The following is a 16,718-nucleotide window of genomic DNA, read 5'->3' as shown; positions in this document are numbered from 1 at the left end:
AAATCTCCTGATGTGTCTCAAAATCTCTCTTCAAAGGCAGCGTCGTCAGTCGATCTCCACCAGCAAGTGAATAGTGAAAGCTAAGCATGGCGGTGCTCGAAATACTCTTCTTTACTCCTGTTCAGCTGGTCGCTGTTAGGCAAGGACACTAACGCTAGCCAGCAAAATGGTATACAGCCTCTTTAATGAGCGCTAGCAGCCAATTTAAGGGCTAGATTTAGGCTTTTCTGTTTTCGGGCTCTGCGTCAGGGGATGCAACGTTAAGGGAAGTGTGATTCACATTTTGTGGCACAAGGATGGGAAACTCGCGAACTAAACTGCCGGGCCATGAGCGCTCCGAGAAAAGCCTGGGGGATGGGAGGGGGGGAAAACCTTAAAAAAAAACATTGCCCACGCCACCAGAACACAAATCACTAAAAACATTAAAAGAACAAAAACTCTCACTTACCTTTGGAATATTTTACCTTCCTCTGTGCTGCCGGCTATGCTAGACCTAAGCAGTCACTGCAGGTGCCCTTCTGGGCGGACGGATTGGGCAAAAGTCAAAACTTGTGCCGGTGTCGCAACGAGAGGCGTTGCACATCCGGTGCAGCTCTTCCTGGCGGTGCTACTTAGGGAGCGGAGGATCGTGACGGGGCGTAAGAGAGCTGAACGCTGCCTTTCACGCTCTAATTGTCATTCAGATTCTTAACTCGGAGCGGCCTTTCCTAGCCCTTTACCAAGGTGTCGTTGTGTGCTAAAGACGGGCTAAACCAGCAATGCAGCTTAAGACTCCAACTAGGCCACCATGGAAGCTCTTTAATGCCTAAAGTATCCGGGGAAAATCGCTCCCAAGTTTATCATGACCCACGTTTTAGAACTATGTGCTTATGGAAACTGCAATGCTGAAATTAAAAGCAATGAAATTTATCTTTTCTCTCCAGGTGTTATCTATTCCCTTTATTAGTGTGCAAAAACTGTGACTGTTGTACAAACATGTGGAAACTAGTTTGTGTTGTTAACTTATAATTTTAATGGTATTAAAACCTGATTTTAAAAGTCTGTTTATCACAAAATGTACTGAAATTTAAGGTAGGCTAAATGCTTCTTACCAGAAGATTTTTTACAAGCGGCATAATATTCATTGTCACACTTCGAAGTTTTCCAATGTCCATTCGGATCAATGAAGATACATCCAATATTGTTCTTGGGCTCTCCAACATCCCAGTTGGAATAGCGCAGTCTCCACCGGTCAATCCATCGGTACTGTTTTGACGTCTAAAAAGATTTCAATTTTAAAATATTGCATCAATGTTCACAATCATTTGAATTTATGAGTCTATGAGCTGTGCTCTTTGTACCTTACAGCAGTAGCAGTGGCTATCCTTTCTTGACGCTGAATTGTAACATCACTTGTCCCTTTGATTCTCAAACACTCAACCTAATCCATAGATATCCCTCATTTTTATAGTTTCTCATCCCAGGTATCAGCCTGGTGCATCTACACTTTCTACAGCATTAATGTCCTTTCTATAACTGGGTGCCCAAAATCACACACAGTACTTTATATGTGGCCTAACCATTGTTTTGTACAAAATTATTACCTATGTTCCTTACTCTATGACCCTATTTCTAAGCCCCAAATTAGAATGCTTATTTATCAAATGCTGAAAGGCAGAAATTCCAACACTTCTTCCTGTTGTAGTTCAAAATTAAATGAAAACAAAAGACAACTACAGCACATTTTTCATGACTAAGACTGACAACATTAGCTATTTCTCAACACTCTGGAAATTAATTCAATTATGATGTTTTTGGATATCACAAGGTCAGAAGACCTTTCAATTCATATTAGGTCATCCAACCAGAGGCACCCCAAATTCCCTCCAATCAAAGTGGATGAATTTCTGTGGGACTTCTCTCACTTATCGCTCATAACTTTGGTGGAAGAGCTCAGAAAAGCCCAGAGTAACAGTATGAATGACAGTTATACTATTTTTCCATGATTTTTATGTTTCTTCCTCCAAATTTATGGGGGCGAGGGGGGGAGGGAGGGAATTCACTGTCACCCGGAAAGCCATCAGTGTCCTTGTTAACTGCCATTAACGGCCGGTCAAAATGGCCGCCGCGCTAAACAAGGTAAATTGATGTGGGGGGGCATGGAGGTAGGTGGCGCAGCGCTAACCTTAGGTGCAACACCGTCCTGGTGGCTTTGCATGAGGAATCTGGGACCAATTTGTAGTCCTGGTGCACCGTTGCTGCTTCCCCGATGGTCTGTGTGCGCGGCTGTGAAGCTCGCAATGCATTGTGGGCACTGAGAATCACTGAAATTTAAAGGGCCATGCAGATTGAAGCAAGGGAAAATAAAATGCATTGATTCAATAAATTTTTCAGCCCTTTCTGTATTTTAACAAATAATCAATATTTAAGAGAAGTTCCAAATGTCAGTATTCAGATCTTAAATTTGAATTACCTTCCTAAACTCACTGAATGGGAAAACTGCCTCAGCACTACCACAAATGGCTCAGCAAGCCAGGAAAGGGGCACCCAGGGTCTGGTACACAGCACTCCAGCTTTATGCAGGGGATCAACACTGCAAGACTGACCCTCTACCCACAGAAAAAAACAATGTGGGAGTACATTACCAAGGCCATCACTGCCAGCAGTGCCGTCCCCACCATCTGGCTCCAGTGCTCAAAAAAGCTTCATGACCTCACACCATTGGTCAAGGTCAGTGAATGCATCTTCAAACGATGTCATTTACCAACTGCACCACTAGCCTCACACACTCCTCAATGCACGACTCCCAATCACTCACCTACCAACGATCTGCACCAATGACGAGGCACACTTTCCATTGCTAGCATCACCTCACCCCCTTGGAGGAGATAGTGCTGGCCATTCTAGGCAGGGGCATGGTTGAGCCCTTGGCTAGTGGCGGGGCTGAACAGATACAAGATGCAGGTATTCTCATGTTATCCTCCTTCTGGCATGCACCTCTAGGCTTCCTGCCCTCCCATCAGCACAATTCCACTCTTGTCGCATTCCTCATTTCACACACTCAGAAATGCAGCCTGCCCAGCCAGTGGGACCGCAGGCAGATGATTCCATCCTGATATGCCGACCACAAAGAGGCTGTGTAGGATGCATCCCTCCTCTGATTCGTCCTCTTTGGCTTGCTCCTCTTCTGTGTCTTCCTCTTCTGCGTCTTCCTCTTCCATGTGCAAGCGGGCGCTGTAAAGGTGAAATGACAGCATAAAATGCTGCCAATACTCACTTGGTCAGGCAGCATGTCTACCTGAGACGTGAACTTCACGGATCTTGCGTGGCCTGCTGAGCATTCGCAGCATGTTCTGTCTTCTCAAAGGCGTTCACTTACCATCCGAGCCTTTTGCAAGCGTCCAGCAGCTCTTCCAAAACACTTAAAAAAAACTTTTCACATCTATTGCAGCAAACCACCACTTCAATAAAATTTTAAAAAACAATCCAAACCCTTCCATTCAAACTTATTTGATTGATGTGTGTGTCCCTTTAATGGCTGCAGATATCGTCCCTGTCAGTCTGCTTGCACGCCAAGATAACCTGGTATGCTTAGGCCCCAGCACTGAATTGAGCGCTAGAGTCGAAGTTCGCGGAGGTGATGTTAATTTGGCGTTGCATGCCGACCGATGTCACCACACCGCCATTTTATTTTTCAGGGCAATACCAATTACTGGCAGAGTAAAGGGGATGACCAATATGTCGGCAACCACTGGGACAGTCTCCAGCTGGCGCAAGAGCGGCGGCCACCATATGTTTGCGCATTGCTGGTGCTACCAGGTAGCAGTAAGGACATCAATTTCTCGCCCATGGAGTATGAGTGGGAGAACTCCCATGGAAATTTACCCCTTAATTTTTTCTTCAATGCACCGGTCCTTTCTAAGTGCTGACCACTCTGCATAAAGAACAACTTCCTGATATCAGTCTTAAAGTTAGCTTTTTACTTATTTGATCCTGTGCCCACTTATCCTAATTCCACAATTTAATTTGAAGTAATATTCCAGATAGAATTGTTACATATCATTTGTATTTTACATATCTCTGTAAGATCAACTCTCAGTTGCCTTTCTTCATGACTCAGACCTCTGGCACTAGTGAGCAGCCTTGTAACTCTTCTCTAAACTGCTTCCAGCTCTTGAATGTCTCATAGAATCACAGAATGATACAGCACAGAAGTAGGCCATTGTCAGCTCTTTGAAAGTGCTATCCAATTAGTCCCACTCCCCTGCTCTTCCCCCATTCCCCTACAAAATTTTTCCCTTCAAGTATTTATCCAATTCCCTTTTAAAATTACTATTAAATCTGCTTTCACCGCCCTTTTAAACAATGCATTCCAGATCATAACAACTCGCTATGTCAATAGATTGTCCTCATTTCGCCTCTGGCTCTTTATCCATTTACTTCTTTGTCTTCTCGGAGACCAGAACAGGTGTGGTCTGACCAGAGCATCTCATGAATCCCTCTGATTTATATGTAACAGTCTTAGCTACATAGTTCAACATTCTATTGACTCTGTTGATTGCTGCTCTGCTTAGTTAGATATGTCTAGCATCAAGTCTACTAAGGGTCTTGGGTCTCCTTCCACTTCATCCTTAGTTCTCTTCAAAACTATTCATGGGGTGCATGTGTTTTCCTTCATATAAGCCGTACTTTGCACTTGGCCACGTTATATTTCATCTGCCATGGATCTGCCTGAATACTTATTTCGTCCAATTTAAAGATTTTCATTTAAATAGCACCTTTTACGACCACCGAACGTTCTAAAGCACTTTAGAGCCAATTAAGTACTTTTTGAAGTGTAGTCTATGCTGTAATGTAGTAAACGCGGCAGCCAATTTGCGCACAGAAAGCTCCCACAAACAGCAATGTGATAACGACCAGATAATCTGTTATACTGATGTTGATTGAGGGATAAATATTGGCTAGGACACCGGGATAACTCCCCTGCTCTTCTTCGAAATAGTGCCATAGATCTTTTATGTCCACCTGAGAGGGCAGATGCAGCCTAAATGTACTGTCTCATCTGAAAAATGGCAGCTCAGACAGTATAGTTCTGCCGTAGTACTGCACTGGAGTGTCAGCCAGGATATTTGTGCTCAAGACCCTGGAGTGGCACTTGCACCTTTTGACTCAGATGCGAGGGTGTTACCCACTGAGCCACAGCTGACACACTTACTCTGTAATTTTTGAGCTGTTCCACTGCCCCTTCTAATTTGGTATCATCAGCAATTCTGACTACTTTGCTTTGCATTTCTGATTCTACATCATTTATGTAAATGAGAAATAGAAGTATTCCCAACACCTCACTGAATCCTTTTCCCCAGGTCAATATAACTCCTCTAACAAGTGCTCGTTGTTTTCTATCCTTCAATCAGATTCTTATCCATTCCCAGCATTTATTCTGAACCCTAACAAGCTTCTAATTTGACTTTCATATAGGTCTTTATCAAATACCTTGTGGGAGGTATAGTACAAAGTGCTGGCAGAAATAAATATTAGACGTGCAGTGCATTTAATACTTTTCTTCAGCTTACATTGTTAATATTTGTTTCTTACCTCATTGCCATTTAATCCAATCCATAGTTTCTCTCCAAGTTTATTAGCTTCTAACATTAAGAAGGCATTTTCAAAGCCATTCATGATACTGGCAAGCTGGGCACCCTCTGCTTCACAAACCTTACGAGCATCTTGCCATTTCAGTTTGACTGTAATTATTTTGTATGAACTGTTGTCATAAGTAACGTAGCTTGGTGCTGGCAGAGTTGTGGGCCCGAAGGTTAATGCACGATCTGTGGAAGAAATCACATTCTGCACTTGTTATTTCCATTCAGATTTCTATGGATACAGTTTGTTTTTTATGATATCAAGAGGACATTCAATTGATTCAATCCAACCAGAAGATGTTTTAGTAAGCTTAATGGGTATTAACTGAGATGATGGGGCTGATTTTTTGAGCCTACACTGTCAGCAGGAAGCCTTGAAATGTCATATAAAAGGCAACCCAGTGCTCACCTTTGTACTTTTGGCATATAAAACCTCTTTTAGAGCCACAGTATTCATCCCTCCAGGCTCCAGCATCTTTCCTTGCGTTTACACTCACAGACACACAGTCAGTATTCTACACAATAAAAGCAAAAAATAAGAGTCAACAGCAGGCACCAGCATGTCCCTGTAAAGTTACCAACTGGAATTAATAATTAAGCGATGAATGTCAAACAATAACTAATTGACAATGTGCCCTGCAGATATTACATAGAGGGCTGTGTGGCAAAATGTCAAGCAACTCATTGCGAGTCTGATAGATTTGCTTTTTACATAAAAAGTAATGGACTTATGAAATCAGTTACTCAGGAAACCCAGTGAAATGGATGATATGAATGGGTCCAAATACAATCAAAAATGTTTCTGGAGACAGAGGTGCAGAAGGCAAAGTAATGGAGTTGTTCTAGAGTTAATTTTGCAACTTTGCACTACCAGTGGGAAATTTGCTTTCCAGGAGCATTTACCCAAAATATCTGGCAACCATTTTGCCTACTGAGGCAAGTCCAGTTGCAACCGCTCTCTCGGCTCCATCCCGCTCTGTGAAAATAATTTAACCTTGATGGAACTTGTTAAGCTCATGCTGCAAGGTTCCCGGCCAATTAAAAGCGATCATAGCATAGTAGAATTTCAAAATCAGTTTGAGGGCGAGACAACTCGTTCTCAAACTAGTATCCTGGATTTAAATAATGGTAATTACAAAAGTATGAAGGTAGAGCTGGTTAAAATGGACTGGGAAAATATATTAAAGGGTAAGACTGTAGAAAAGCAGTGGTAAACATTTAAGGAGATATTTCATAACTCTCAGCAACGATATATTCCAGTGACAAAGACTCTAAGAGAAGGATGAACCATCCGTGGCTAACTAAGGAAGTAAAGGATGGTGTCAAATTGAAAACAAAGGCATACAATGTTGCAAAGAACAGTGGAAGGTCAGAAGATTGGGAATTTTTTAGAAATCAGCAAAGGATGACCAAAACAATAATAAAGAGAGCGAAGATAGGTTATGAAAGTAAACTAGCAAGAAATATAAAAACAGACAGTAAGAGCTTCTACAGGTATATAAAAAGGAAGAGAGTAGCTAAAGTAAACATTGGTCCCTTAGAGGATGAGATTGGGGAATTAATAATGGGAAACAGGGAAATGGCAGAAACTTTGAACAAATATTTTGTATCAGTCTTCATGGCAGAAGACACTAAAAGCATCCCAATAATTGATAATCAAGGGGCGATTGGCATTGTGGGAAAATTAAAACAATCACTGTCATTAGAGAAAATGTACTAGGCAAACTAATTGGACTAAAGGTGGACAAGTCCCCTGGACCTGATGATCTGCATGCTAGGGTCTTAAAAGAGGTGGCTGCCGAGATAGTGGATGCATTGGTTGTAATCTACCAAAATTCCCTGGATTTTGGAGAGCTCCCAGCAGTTTGGAAAATCCCAAATGTAATGCCTCTATTTAAGAAAGGAGGGAAACAGAAATCAGGAAATTATAGTCGAGTTAGCCTAACATTTGTTATTGGAAAAATGCTGGAGTCCATCATTAAGGAAGTAGTAGTAGGCCATTTAGAAAATCATAATGAAGTCAAGCAGAGTCAGCATAGCTTTATGAAAGGGAAATTATGTTTGACAAATTTGCTCGAGTTCTTTGAGGGTGTAATGAGCAGGGTGGATAAAGGGGAACCAGTAGATATTGCGTATTTGGATTTCCAGAAAACATTCGATACGGTGCCACATAAAAGGTTACTACACAAGATAAGAGCTCCCGGGGGGTAATAGAGGATTGGCTAACTAACAGAAAATAGAGAGTTGGGATAAATGGGTAATTTTCAGCTTGGCAAACAGTGACTAGTGCGATGCCAAAGGGATCATTCGGTGCTGGGTCCTCAATTACTTCTAATCTATATTAATGACTTGGATTAAGGGACTGAGTGTAATGTAGCCAAATTTGCTGGATACAAAGATAGGTGGGAAAGCAAGTTGTGAGAAGGATGCAAAGAATCTGCAAAGGGATATAGATAGGCTAAGTGAGTGGGCAAACATTTGGCAGATGGATTACAATGTAGGAAAATATGAGGTTATCCACTTTGGTAGGAAAAATAAAAAAGTAAATTATTATTATTTAAATGGAGAGAGATTACAAAATGCAGAAGGATCTGGGAGTCCTTGTACATGAAACACAAAATGTTAGTATGCAGATACAGCAAGTAATTAGGAAGCCAAATGGAATGTTGGCCTTTATTGCAAGGGGGGTGGAGTATAAAAGTAGGGAAGTCCTGCTACAACTGTACAGGGTGTTGATAAGACTACACCTGGAGTACTGCGTACAGTTTTTGTCTCCTTATTTAAGGAAGAATTATCATCATCATAGCTGGTCCCTCGAACGAGGATGACTTGCTTCCACACCAAAAGGGATGAGTTCATAGATGTTTCAATGAAGGACCCGATATTCCAGTCCTGAACTCCAGGGGTGGAAGATGCCTGTGCGTGGATTTTTTTAACTAGTGGTGACCATTGCACATCAGCCACCACACGGGCTTGACAGAGCTAGGCCTTTATCCAGTGGCAAGGGTAAACCAGGACGACTGGAGACCTGTTCGGCTGCACGGACCTAGTGCGCACACATATCACAGTGTGGGCTAGCCCATACTACCCCTGGGTCCTCGGCTCTTCTGGGACCCGTACCCTCATTTGCTGCTATGACTTTCCTGCTCCTCCGCTGTGCCTGGGCCCTGCCGATATTCTAGCCCACACTCTAACCGGCAACCTGGGCCTTGATGACGTCACCCAGTCGCCCATCTCAAAGTCGTCGCACACTTGGAGCGGCTCGCACTGGAAGCTGTAGTGGCATGTTCCAGCTCTTATCCTATGCCCCTTAGTTCTAGATTCCCCCATGAGGGAAAACATTCTCTCTGCATCTACGCTGTCAAGCCCCCTCAGAATCTTATATGCTTCAATAAGATCACCTCTCAGTCTTCTAAACTCTTATCCTCCCGACCTATGGTGGTGTCCTCTCGCAGGTCGGGGATGGCCCACGGTTTTCCTGGGCCACTTGCACTGGAGGCAGTTCAGAGAAGGTTCACGAGATTGATTCCTGAGATGAAGGTGTTGTCATATGAAGAAAGGTTGAGCAGGTTGGGCCTATACTTAGTGGAGTTTAGAAGACTGAGAGGTGATCTTATTGAAGCATATAAGATTCTGAGGGGGCTTGACAGCGTAGATGCAGAGAGAATGTTTTCCCTCATGGGGTAATCTAGAACTAAGGGGCATAGTTACAGAATAAGGGGTCGCCTATTTAAAACGGAAATGAGAATTAATTTCTTCTCTCAGAGGGTCGTGAACCTTTGGAATTCTCTACCTCAGAGAGCTGTGGAGGCTGGGTCATTGAAGATATTTAAGGTGTGGACAGATTTTTGAAAGATAAGGATTATGGGGAGCGGGCAGGGAGGTGGAGCTGATGTCAGGATCAGATCAGCCATAATCTTATTGAATGGAGGAGCAGGCTCAAGGGACCAAATGGCCTACTCCTGCTCCTATTTTTTATATTCTTATGTTCATCACATCCCCATCACTTTGCCTTCCCTATCCTACTCCTGCATGTCCTTACTCACACCAACTTACCTTGCACCTCCATCCATCCCTCTCTCTCTATCTATATTATCACATCCACTTCTCCCTAGCCACCCGTCATACTCACCCCTATGCAGACAGACCCGGCACTTGGGAAACTGACAAGAAGGTGGATTGACAGCCAGCTGTCGACCCGTTGTCAATATTTTATATTTTGACAGCGGACCCTCCTCCAAACCCACCCTCTAAGCGCCGGCAAAATTCTGGCCGCTGCCTGCAAAGATGTCATATGATGTAATTCCTGCACTTGCACCCTTAGCACCATGGCCTACAATGGACTTCTGTGGCATCCAGCATTGCCAGGGAGGCAGAGGCATTTAAATTTTAAAAGGCGTTGCTCCTGCAATCGATTGTAGAACAGACAATTGCAGTTGCAGTACAGAAATCGGCCTCACCAGTTCATCTTTTTTGTTTATATTTTTTCAAAGCTGACACAATTACACTGCGGCCATTCTCCTTGTACAGTTTCCTGAGCCCAGTGCTCCAGTTGTGCCGTTGGTGTGGACATCCTGCCGATCCATGTAAATGATCCTAATCCTGAGGCACAACTAGTGGACGGTCCAATGTTTCCCACCCCAGATCCACCCCTAAAGGGCTTCTCCAGAAAATTTGGCCCTTCCATATTTAAAAATTTAACTGGCTAATAATTTTAATGTAAGGTAAGTTTTAATTGTGTTTTTAAAAATTCCTGCTGAAAATGCAAATGTTGTCTGCTGCTGCCGTTTCTGGAGCCCTCATGGAGTTAATCATCATCTTCCCTGTAGAGGCTGGAGAATTCATGGAGATAAATAGAATCTATTACTAAAAAATAGTCTACTCCATTGCTGGAGCACATGGAGTGTGGTTGGTAATTACCAGATCATCAAATCTGTAAGTTTGTGCTGATGGATAACCCTTGGCCCAGTTAGTATAGACTAGTCCTTTTCCTTCAGTCCACAGATATTTACTCTCACTATTAATATCATTTAATCCAATCCAGACATTCACAGGAAAACCATTCAGGGTCATGGTAATAAATGCTGCAAAATAAAACAGATTAAAATCATTTGAGATTATGGATATGTAAAACAACAACAACTATTTGCATTTTTGTAGCAACTTTAACATAGAAGAAAGCCCTAAGGTGCTTCATGATCAAGATATAAAAAGTAGAATAATGAACTAATTCCAGATTTAGATTTAGAAATAAAATGAACTCTAATTCCATATAATTCTACTAACATGCTAAAAAATAAATGGTTGTAAAATTTGGTCTGAGGAACTGTTGACTTGGAATGGAAATTTGAGCTATGAACTTATCATGTAACAGTAGGGATGGTATTCCTGATAAGTTGCATTATTTATGAAAAACAATTAAAATAATGGGAGTAATTTTCACTGTCATTGACTGGGCAGTAATCTGGCAGAGTGGATTACCCACCTATTGTAGCACCCTCCTGATTTTCATCCCATTGAAAACAATTACCATCAATAAAGAAGATGATTTATGAAAATGTAATACATCATCAAAAGAAATCAAAATACATATATTTCTTTGCAAAAAGTTGAAGTTCTAAAAATCATATCCTGGGATACAAATGTACAAACAGAATACTTATCGCATTTATCTGAAATTTCTGTCTCTATTGTATTAGCTGAGCTCGTAGTTCTTTTATTTTAAATGGGTTAATGGTTTTGTTAAAATAGCAGAGTTACAGATGAATTAATTGAATGTTTATGTGCTATCACTCAATGGATAATTTTAGTGCCTGACAGAATTAAAGTGGAAAATATTAATGAGTATATCATGGAATTAACTCCAGACATAATCTACTACTTTCCCTCATATAATCAATTTGATATTATTGCTCCCGTTGGTCTGAGCTATTCATTGCTTCATAAATATGGACCAAACCTATTTGGGATTAAATTGAGGAACTAATTTATTAATTTTGAATATTAAATAATAAACAAGCTGTCCAATTTGGTACCCAAGTGATCATATGCATGCTGGCTGGTGTTCATTGCCGAAATACCTCCTGTTTCTGGGAGAAAAAGTGCCTCCATAATGAAAACAAACCAATTAAAAGCAAGTATGTGAGTACAGGGGCACTCCAGTCTTATACTATTATTGCCCATAATTACATACTTTGTTCTTTAGCATTTTGAATTGATGCCAGGTTTCCTCCTTTTGTTATGCAAATGTCTCTCGCATCATGCCAAGGCAATTGCTGTGCTTCATCTTCACCATAAAATATGAAACACTGAGAAAAAACATTAAAAAATGCCAAATTATTAGAGTGTATAACAGATAAAGTAATAGTTTTAGAAGTGTTCGGCAACATCATTTGGAAGCCAAGATTATTGCTTAGATATGAAGCGTTGCATTGCTTTCAGCAGCTCATTATTGTAGCTCCTGGAATGCCCTGCTTTTAATAAATTATTGTGGAACCTAACTGAAGGGCTCTTGGGGCTAGAACCTCCACTTTTTTTGCCTGCTTAACGCCCACTTAACCACTGAAATTACATATAATGCCTATATAGCGTCCATTTTGGCACAAAATGGAAACTGGCGGGCTTTTTTTTAGGAGACTTATCGGCAAGCGTTATTTTCCCAATGGGCTTAATGGCGAGAAAAAATATCACCGCCCGCCCACTTTTTTGGGGCGGAATCAGCAGCGTTACTTTCCTCACAGACTTAACGCCGAGATTCAATAATAACGCCTGGCGACTGTTTTTTGTCGTAAAGACCCAAACTAGCGGCAATGGAGATCGCCCACCGTCAATTTCACCACCTCGCACACATATCACCCGCTCAAAAAACCTCCCACAAAAAGTTGAACGAACTGGGACGGACGCCAGCGGTGTGGCTGGCATTTGTTAAATCCCACTCTTACATCAGGAGCTGACATCATAAAGATTTGCCTGAAAGAGCGCTGATGTGAGTGACAACGCTGACACACTGCTGTGTGTGCGCAGCTCAGACATCAATGGTGCCAGTTGAAGTTTATGTTGATTGATGCAAAGTTGTATTTAAACCTTTCACGGTAAGGAATCATCAGTGTGTAACGGTCCAGCTATTTGAGACAATGCGCAACAAGTTTATGTTCAATAACAAAAGTTTAATTCCGACATTGGTCTGAAATCATAAGTATCATAGCCAATAACACCCAACCCCTGCCACATCCCACTTTTTCCACCAGTGACATAAATCACATGGTCAACATATCCAGCAACACAGAATACAAAGGCAAAGCAGGAGCATGATCCCCAGCCCCCATACATTGCAACAAATTGCATACACCCAGATGGAGATATAACACAGCCATCACCTGCGCACATGCACCTCACTTTCCTTCTCCCCTCTCTTTCTTCTCCCCTCTACCCCTTCCCCTCCTCGTTCCACGCGACTGGCCGAGGAGCTCCTCAGGCGGTGCCTCATTGAGGGGGGATGAAGGCAGATGCGTTGGTTGGACGGGTACGGGAGTGGGGAGTGCTGAGAGAGCAACATTCTTTGATGCAGAAGCAGGATCTTGGTCCTTGCTCTCATCTGTCATTCGCAGTGGTGGTGCGGAACCTTGGGGTGGAGTGCCGCGCTCTGGGACCACTGAGAGAGTTGTGGCAGCAATGTTCCTGGCTATCGCATCCAGGGACTCTGCCATGCGCGGAATGTACTCGGTCATGGTGGCCAGGTGTCGGGATATGCCTCCCAAAGCTTCGATGAGCTGGTCACTAATGTCTAGCACTCGCTCCGCCATCTCTGTGATGTCGCTGGGGACTGGTGGCCCCCCACCCGTTCACCTCTGCACGGACCTCATCGTCGATAGCTTCTTCTGTAAAAGGTGACAGGACGACATGGCATGAGATCATTGCGTGATAACATTGCTAGATACTGTCACAGACACTGATCCAACACATAACCGACAGATGTAATCATAATTATTATGATTATTATCATTCTTTACCTAAAGACGTACACCATGACCGCAGGGTTTGAGTAAAACATTCCTGGTCAAAGTGCAAGACGTCACATCTGCTGATAGTCACTCATGATTGTTACAAATCAAATTATATAAATACATAACTACATGTAAATCAATATAATACTTACTCTTGCGGATCCCACAATGTCATTCCATTGTTTGCAGCATTGGTTGCCCTCACGTGCCTCGTTGGTTGCTGATGAGACCACCTCTGCTATCTTGGTCCATATCCTCTGGTAGGCCTTTGGGGTGGGCTTCCCACGCCCTTCCAGTGTCAAATCACTCCAGCGTGACTCGACCTCCTGCAGGAGGGAGGCATTTGCCTCATCCGAAAACCTCTTGGCTTTTTGCAGCCTCCAATGTGCTCCTCTCCCACCTCACTGCTCTCTCCAGCGTCAGTCTCCACAGCGTGCTGTGATGCCTCCTCCTCTCCCTCCATTATAGGGCAAATTCGGTCAATATGTGGCTGTTAACAGCTACTTTTTGTTTGCCTACTTGCTGTGAAGCTCAGAAGTCTCCCTCCTTCCTCCCAAAACAGCCATACCACACCCAGCCATGCCTTCAGTCCCTCTGAGCTCCCTCTCTCTCTCTCTGTCTCCTCTTCTGCGCATGTCATGGTGACCTTTGACCTCCTGAATCGCAGGAATCGAGATTTGCCATGCTGTTGCTAATGACGGCCACACTTTACGGCAGAAAGTCAAAAAAATTTAACGGTACCGCCATTTGATATCACTCACAGTAACACCCATTTTCAAAAATATAAACTAGGTGTTTTGAGAATGGGCGAGAAGCTAGCGTCTGAAAACCCTTTTTTACCGCCCACGCCGGAAATAACACCCATTTTTGGGTGATAAGCTCAAAAGTGGAGGTTCTAACCCTATGTTCCTATATAAGTCCACCTACTGTAAACTCACATTAGCCTGCCACCCTGGCCAGGCTGACAGTAATTTTAAAAATAAAAAGCTTTGAAACTTTTGACTGTGAGCTTTGTGGACAATCACTGCTCTCTCTGCTCAGCTAGTACACTCAGCTAATTGCCTATCGAGCGGTCACTGAAAAAGGGCGCAGCCAATCAAGGGGCAGTTCCTTCTTAAGTTCCTCAAAATTCGATGTTAATCATGGTCGCTACTTAGACAGGGTCTGATCTGTGACCTTTCGCCTTGCCCTGTCCCGGAGCCGGTGCACCAGAGTCATCAGTGCGTACGCCCCAACATTCATGTCATGGTGACTCTTGACCTCCTGAATCGCGGGAATCGAGAGTTGCCATGCTGTTGCTAAGGATGCAACGGATGAGGCTAAAGAGGGTTTTTGTTCCGCGTCCCCACGGGCGACAAATTGATCCTCCTAGTTGACTTTAATGCCAGGGTCGGCAAAGACACAGGCCTCTGGGGAGGCGTGATTGGCAGAGAGGGGGCAGGGAAATCCAACTCCACGCCACCCGACTCCTGACGAAATGTCTAGGGCACGAGCTCCTCATCACCGACACCCTGTTCCACCAGAGGGATAAATGCACGGCATCATGGCAACACCCTCGCTCCAAACACTGGCACCTGCTGGACTATGTCATCGTCCGAGCGAGGGATCGCAAGGATGTGCGCATCACCCACGCCATGACAGGAGCTGACGACTGCTGGACAGACCACTGCCTAATCCGATCCATTATCAATATTAACATAACCTCAAAGCAGAGGGGACAGCAGAAGCAGTGCCGCAAAAAAGTTAATGCCGGGGCACTTAAAAACACGGCCATGAGAGCCCTATACAGCCAGCGCCTCACAGCCAATCTGGCATGCCTTGATGACCCTGAGATGCTGAATGCCCACAGCGCTTGGTCTGCCCTCCAGGCCTCCATAACCAGTGCCTGTGAAGAGACACTTGGTCACTCAACCATAAAACATCAGGACTAGTTTGATGAAAACCATCAGGAGATCCAAGAACTAATAGATCGCAAGCGCGCAGCATTTCTGAGCCTCAAGCAACAACCCAACTCGGGAGCTACAAAGCAATGTTACACACGGCTCAAGGCTGAGGTACAATAAAAAACACGGGACCTAAAGAACAGGTGATGGATGGAGAAAGCACAGGAGCTACAACAACTGGCCGACAGCCACGATATGTGAGGATTCTTCATTGCAGTCAAAGCCACCTACGGTCCAAACTCCCAAGGCTCCACCCCACTTCTGGCCAAGAACAGGGAAACACTCATCAAGGACACCGAGGCTGTCAGGACCTGCTGGAAGGAGCACTTTGAAGATCTCCTCAATCGAGACTCAGCCTTTGACTCGCGTGTTCTCAACTCCATCCCGCAGCATGCAACCCGCCACCAACTCAGTGGAGCCCAGCGCTGCACGAGGTAGGCAGAGCTATAAAATTGCTCAAGAATAACAAGGCTACGGGTGTGGATGGAATTCCTGCTGAGGCGCTAAAGTATGGCGGAGAGGCACTGTTGGCGCGGATACATGACCTCATCTCTCTCAATTGGCGGGAGGAGAGCAGGCCGGGAGATCTCAGAGATGCAGTGATCATGTCCATTTTTAAAAAGGGGAACAAATCCGACTGCGGCAACTACAGGGGAATCTCCCTGCTATCAAGCACTGTGAAGGTTGTCGCTAGAGTTCTCCTCAACTGTCTTCTTCTTGTGGCCGAGGAGTTCCTCCCGGAGTCACAGTGCGGATTTCGTCCCCTACGGGCTTTGCAGCAGGACAACTGCAGGTAAAATGCAGGGAGCAGCACCAGCCCTTATACATGGCCTTTTTCGATCTTACAAAGGCCTTTGACACTGTCGACTGTGAGGGCTTATGGAGCGTCCTCCTCCGTTTTGGATGCCCCAAAAAGTTTGTCAACATCCTTCGCCTGCTCCATGACGACATGCAGGCAGTGATCCTTGCCAGCAGATCCATTACAGGCCCATTCCATGTCCGGACCGGGTCAAACACAGGACTGCGTCATTGCTCCAACCCTCTTCTTAATCTTCCTCGCTGCTATGCTCCACCTCACTGTCAACAAGCTCCCCGCTGGAGTGAAACTAAACTGCAGAACCAGCGGGAAGCTGCTTGACCTACGCCACCTC

General features: G+C 44.0%; 1 protein-coding gene across 2 annotated transcripts in view; it reads right to left on the bottom strand.

Annotated features, from left to right (window-relative positions):
- The window catches only part of LOC139264623 (macrophage mannose receptor 1-like), a 332,729-nt gene that overhangs the window by 85,007 nt on the left and 231,004 nt on the right, over window positions 1-16,718 (bottom strand). For both annotated transcript variants that reach the window (XM_070881368.1, XM_070881367.1), the window contains exons 21-25: window positions 11,815-11,929; window positions 10,542-10,705; window positions 6,031-6,136; window positions 5,575-5,807; window positions 1,092-1,257 (exon numbers count right to left, since the gene is read on the bottom strand). In XM_070881368.1, coding sequence (XP_070737469.1) covers window positions 1,092-1,257; window positions 5,575-5,807; window positions 6,031-6,136; window positions 10,542-10,705; window positions 11,815-11,929 — 784 coding nt within the window. The remainder of the gene's footprint in view (window positions 1-1,091; window positions 1,258-5,574; window positions 5,808-6,030; window positions 6,137-10,541; window positions 10,706-11,814; window positions 11,930-16,718) is intronic.

This window comes from Pristiophorus japonicus, chromosome 5 (assembly GCF_044704955.1).
Source record: "Pristiophorus japonicus isolate sPriJap1 chromosome 5, sPriJap1.hap1, whole genome shotgun sequence".
NCBI lineage: Eukaryota > Metazoa > Chordata > Chondrichthyes > Pristiophoridae > Pristiophorus > Pristiophorus japonicus.
This window is presented reverse-complemented; position numbering and strand designations above follow the sequence as displayed.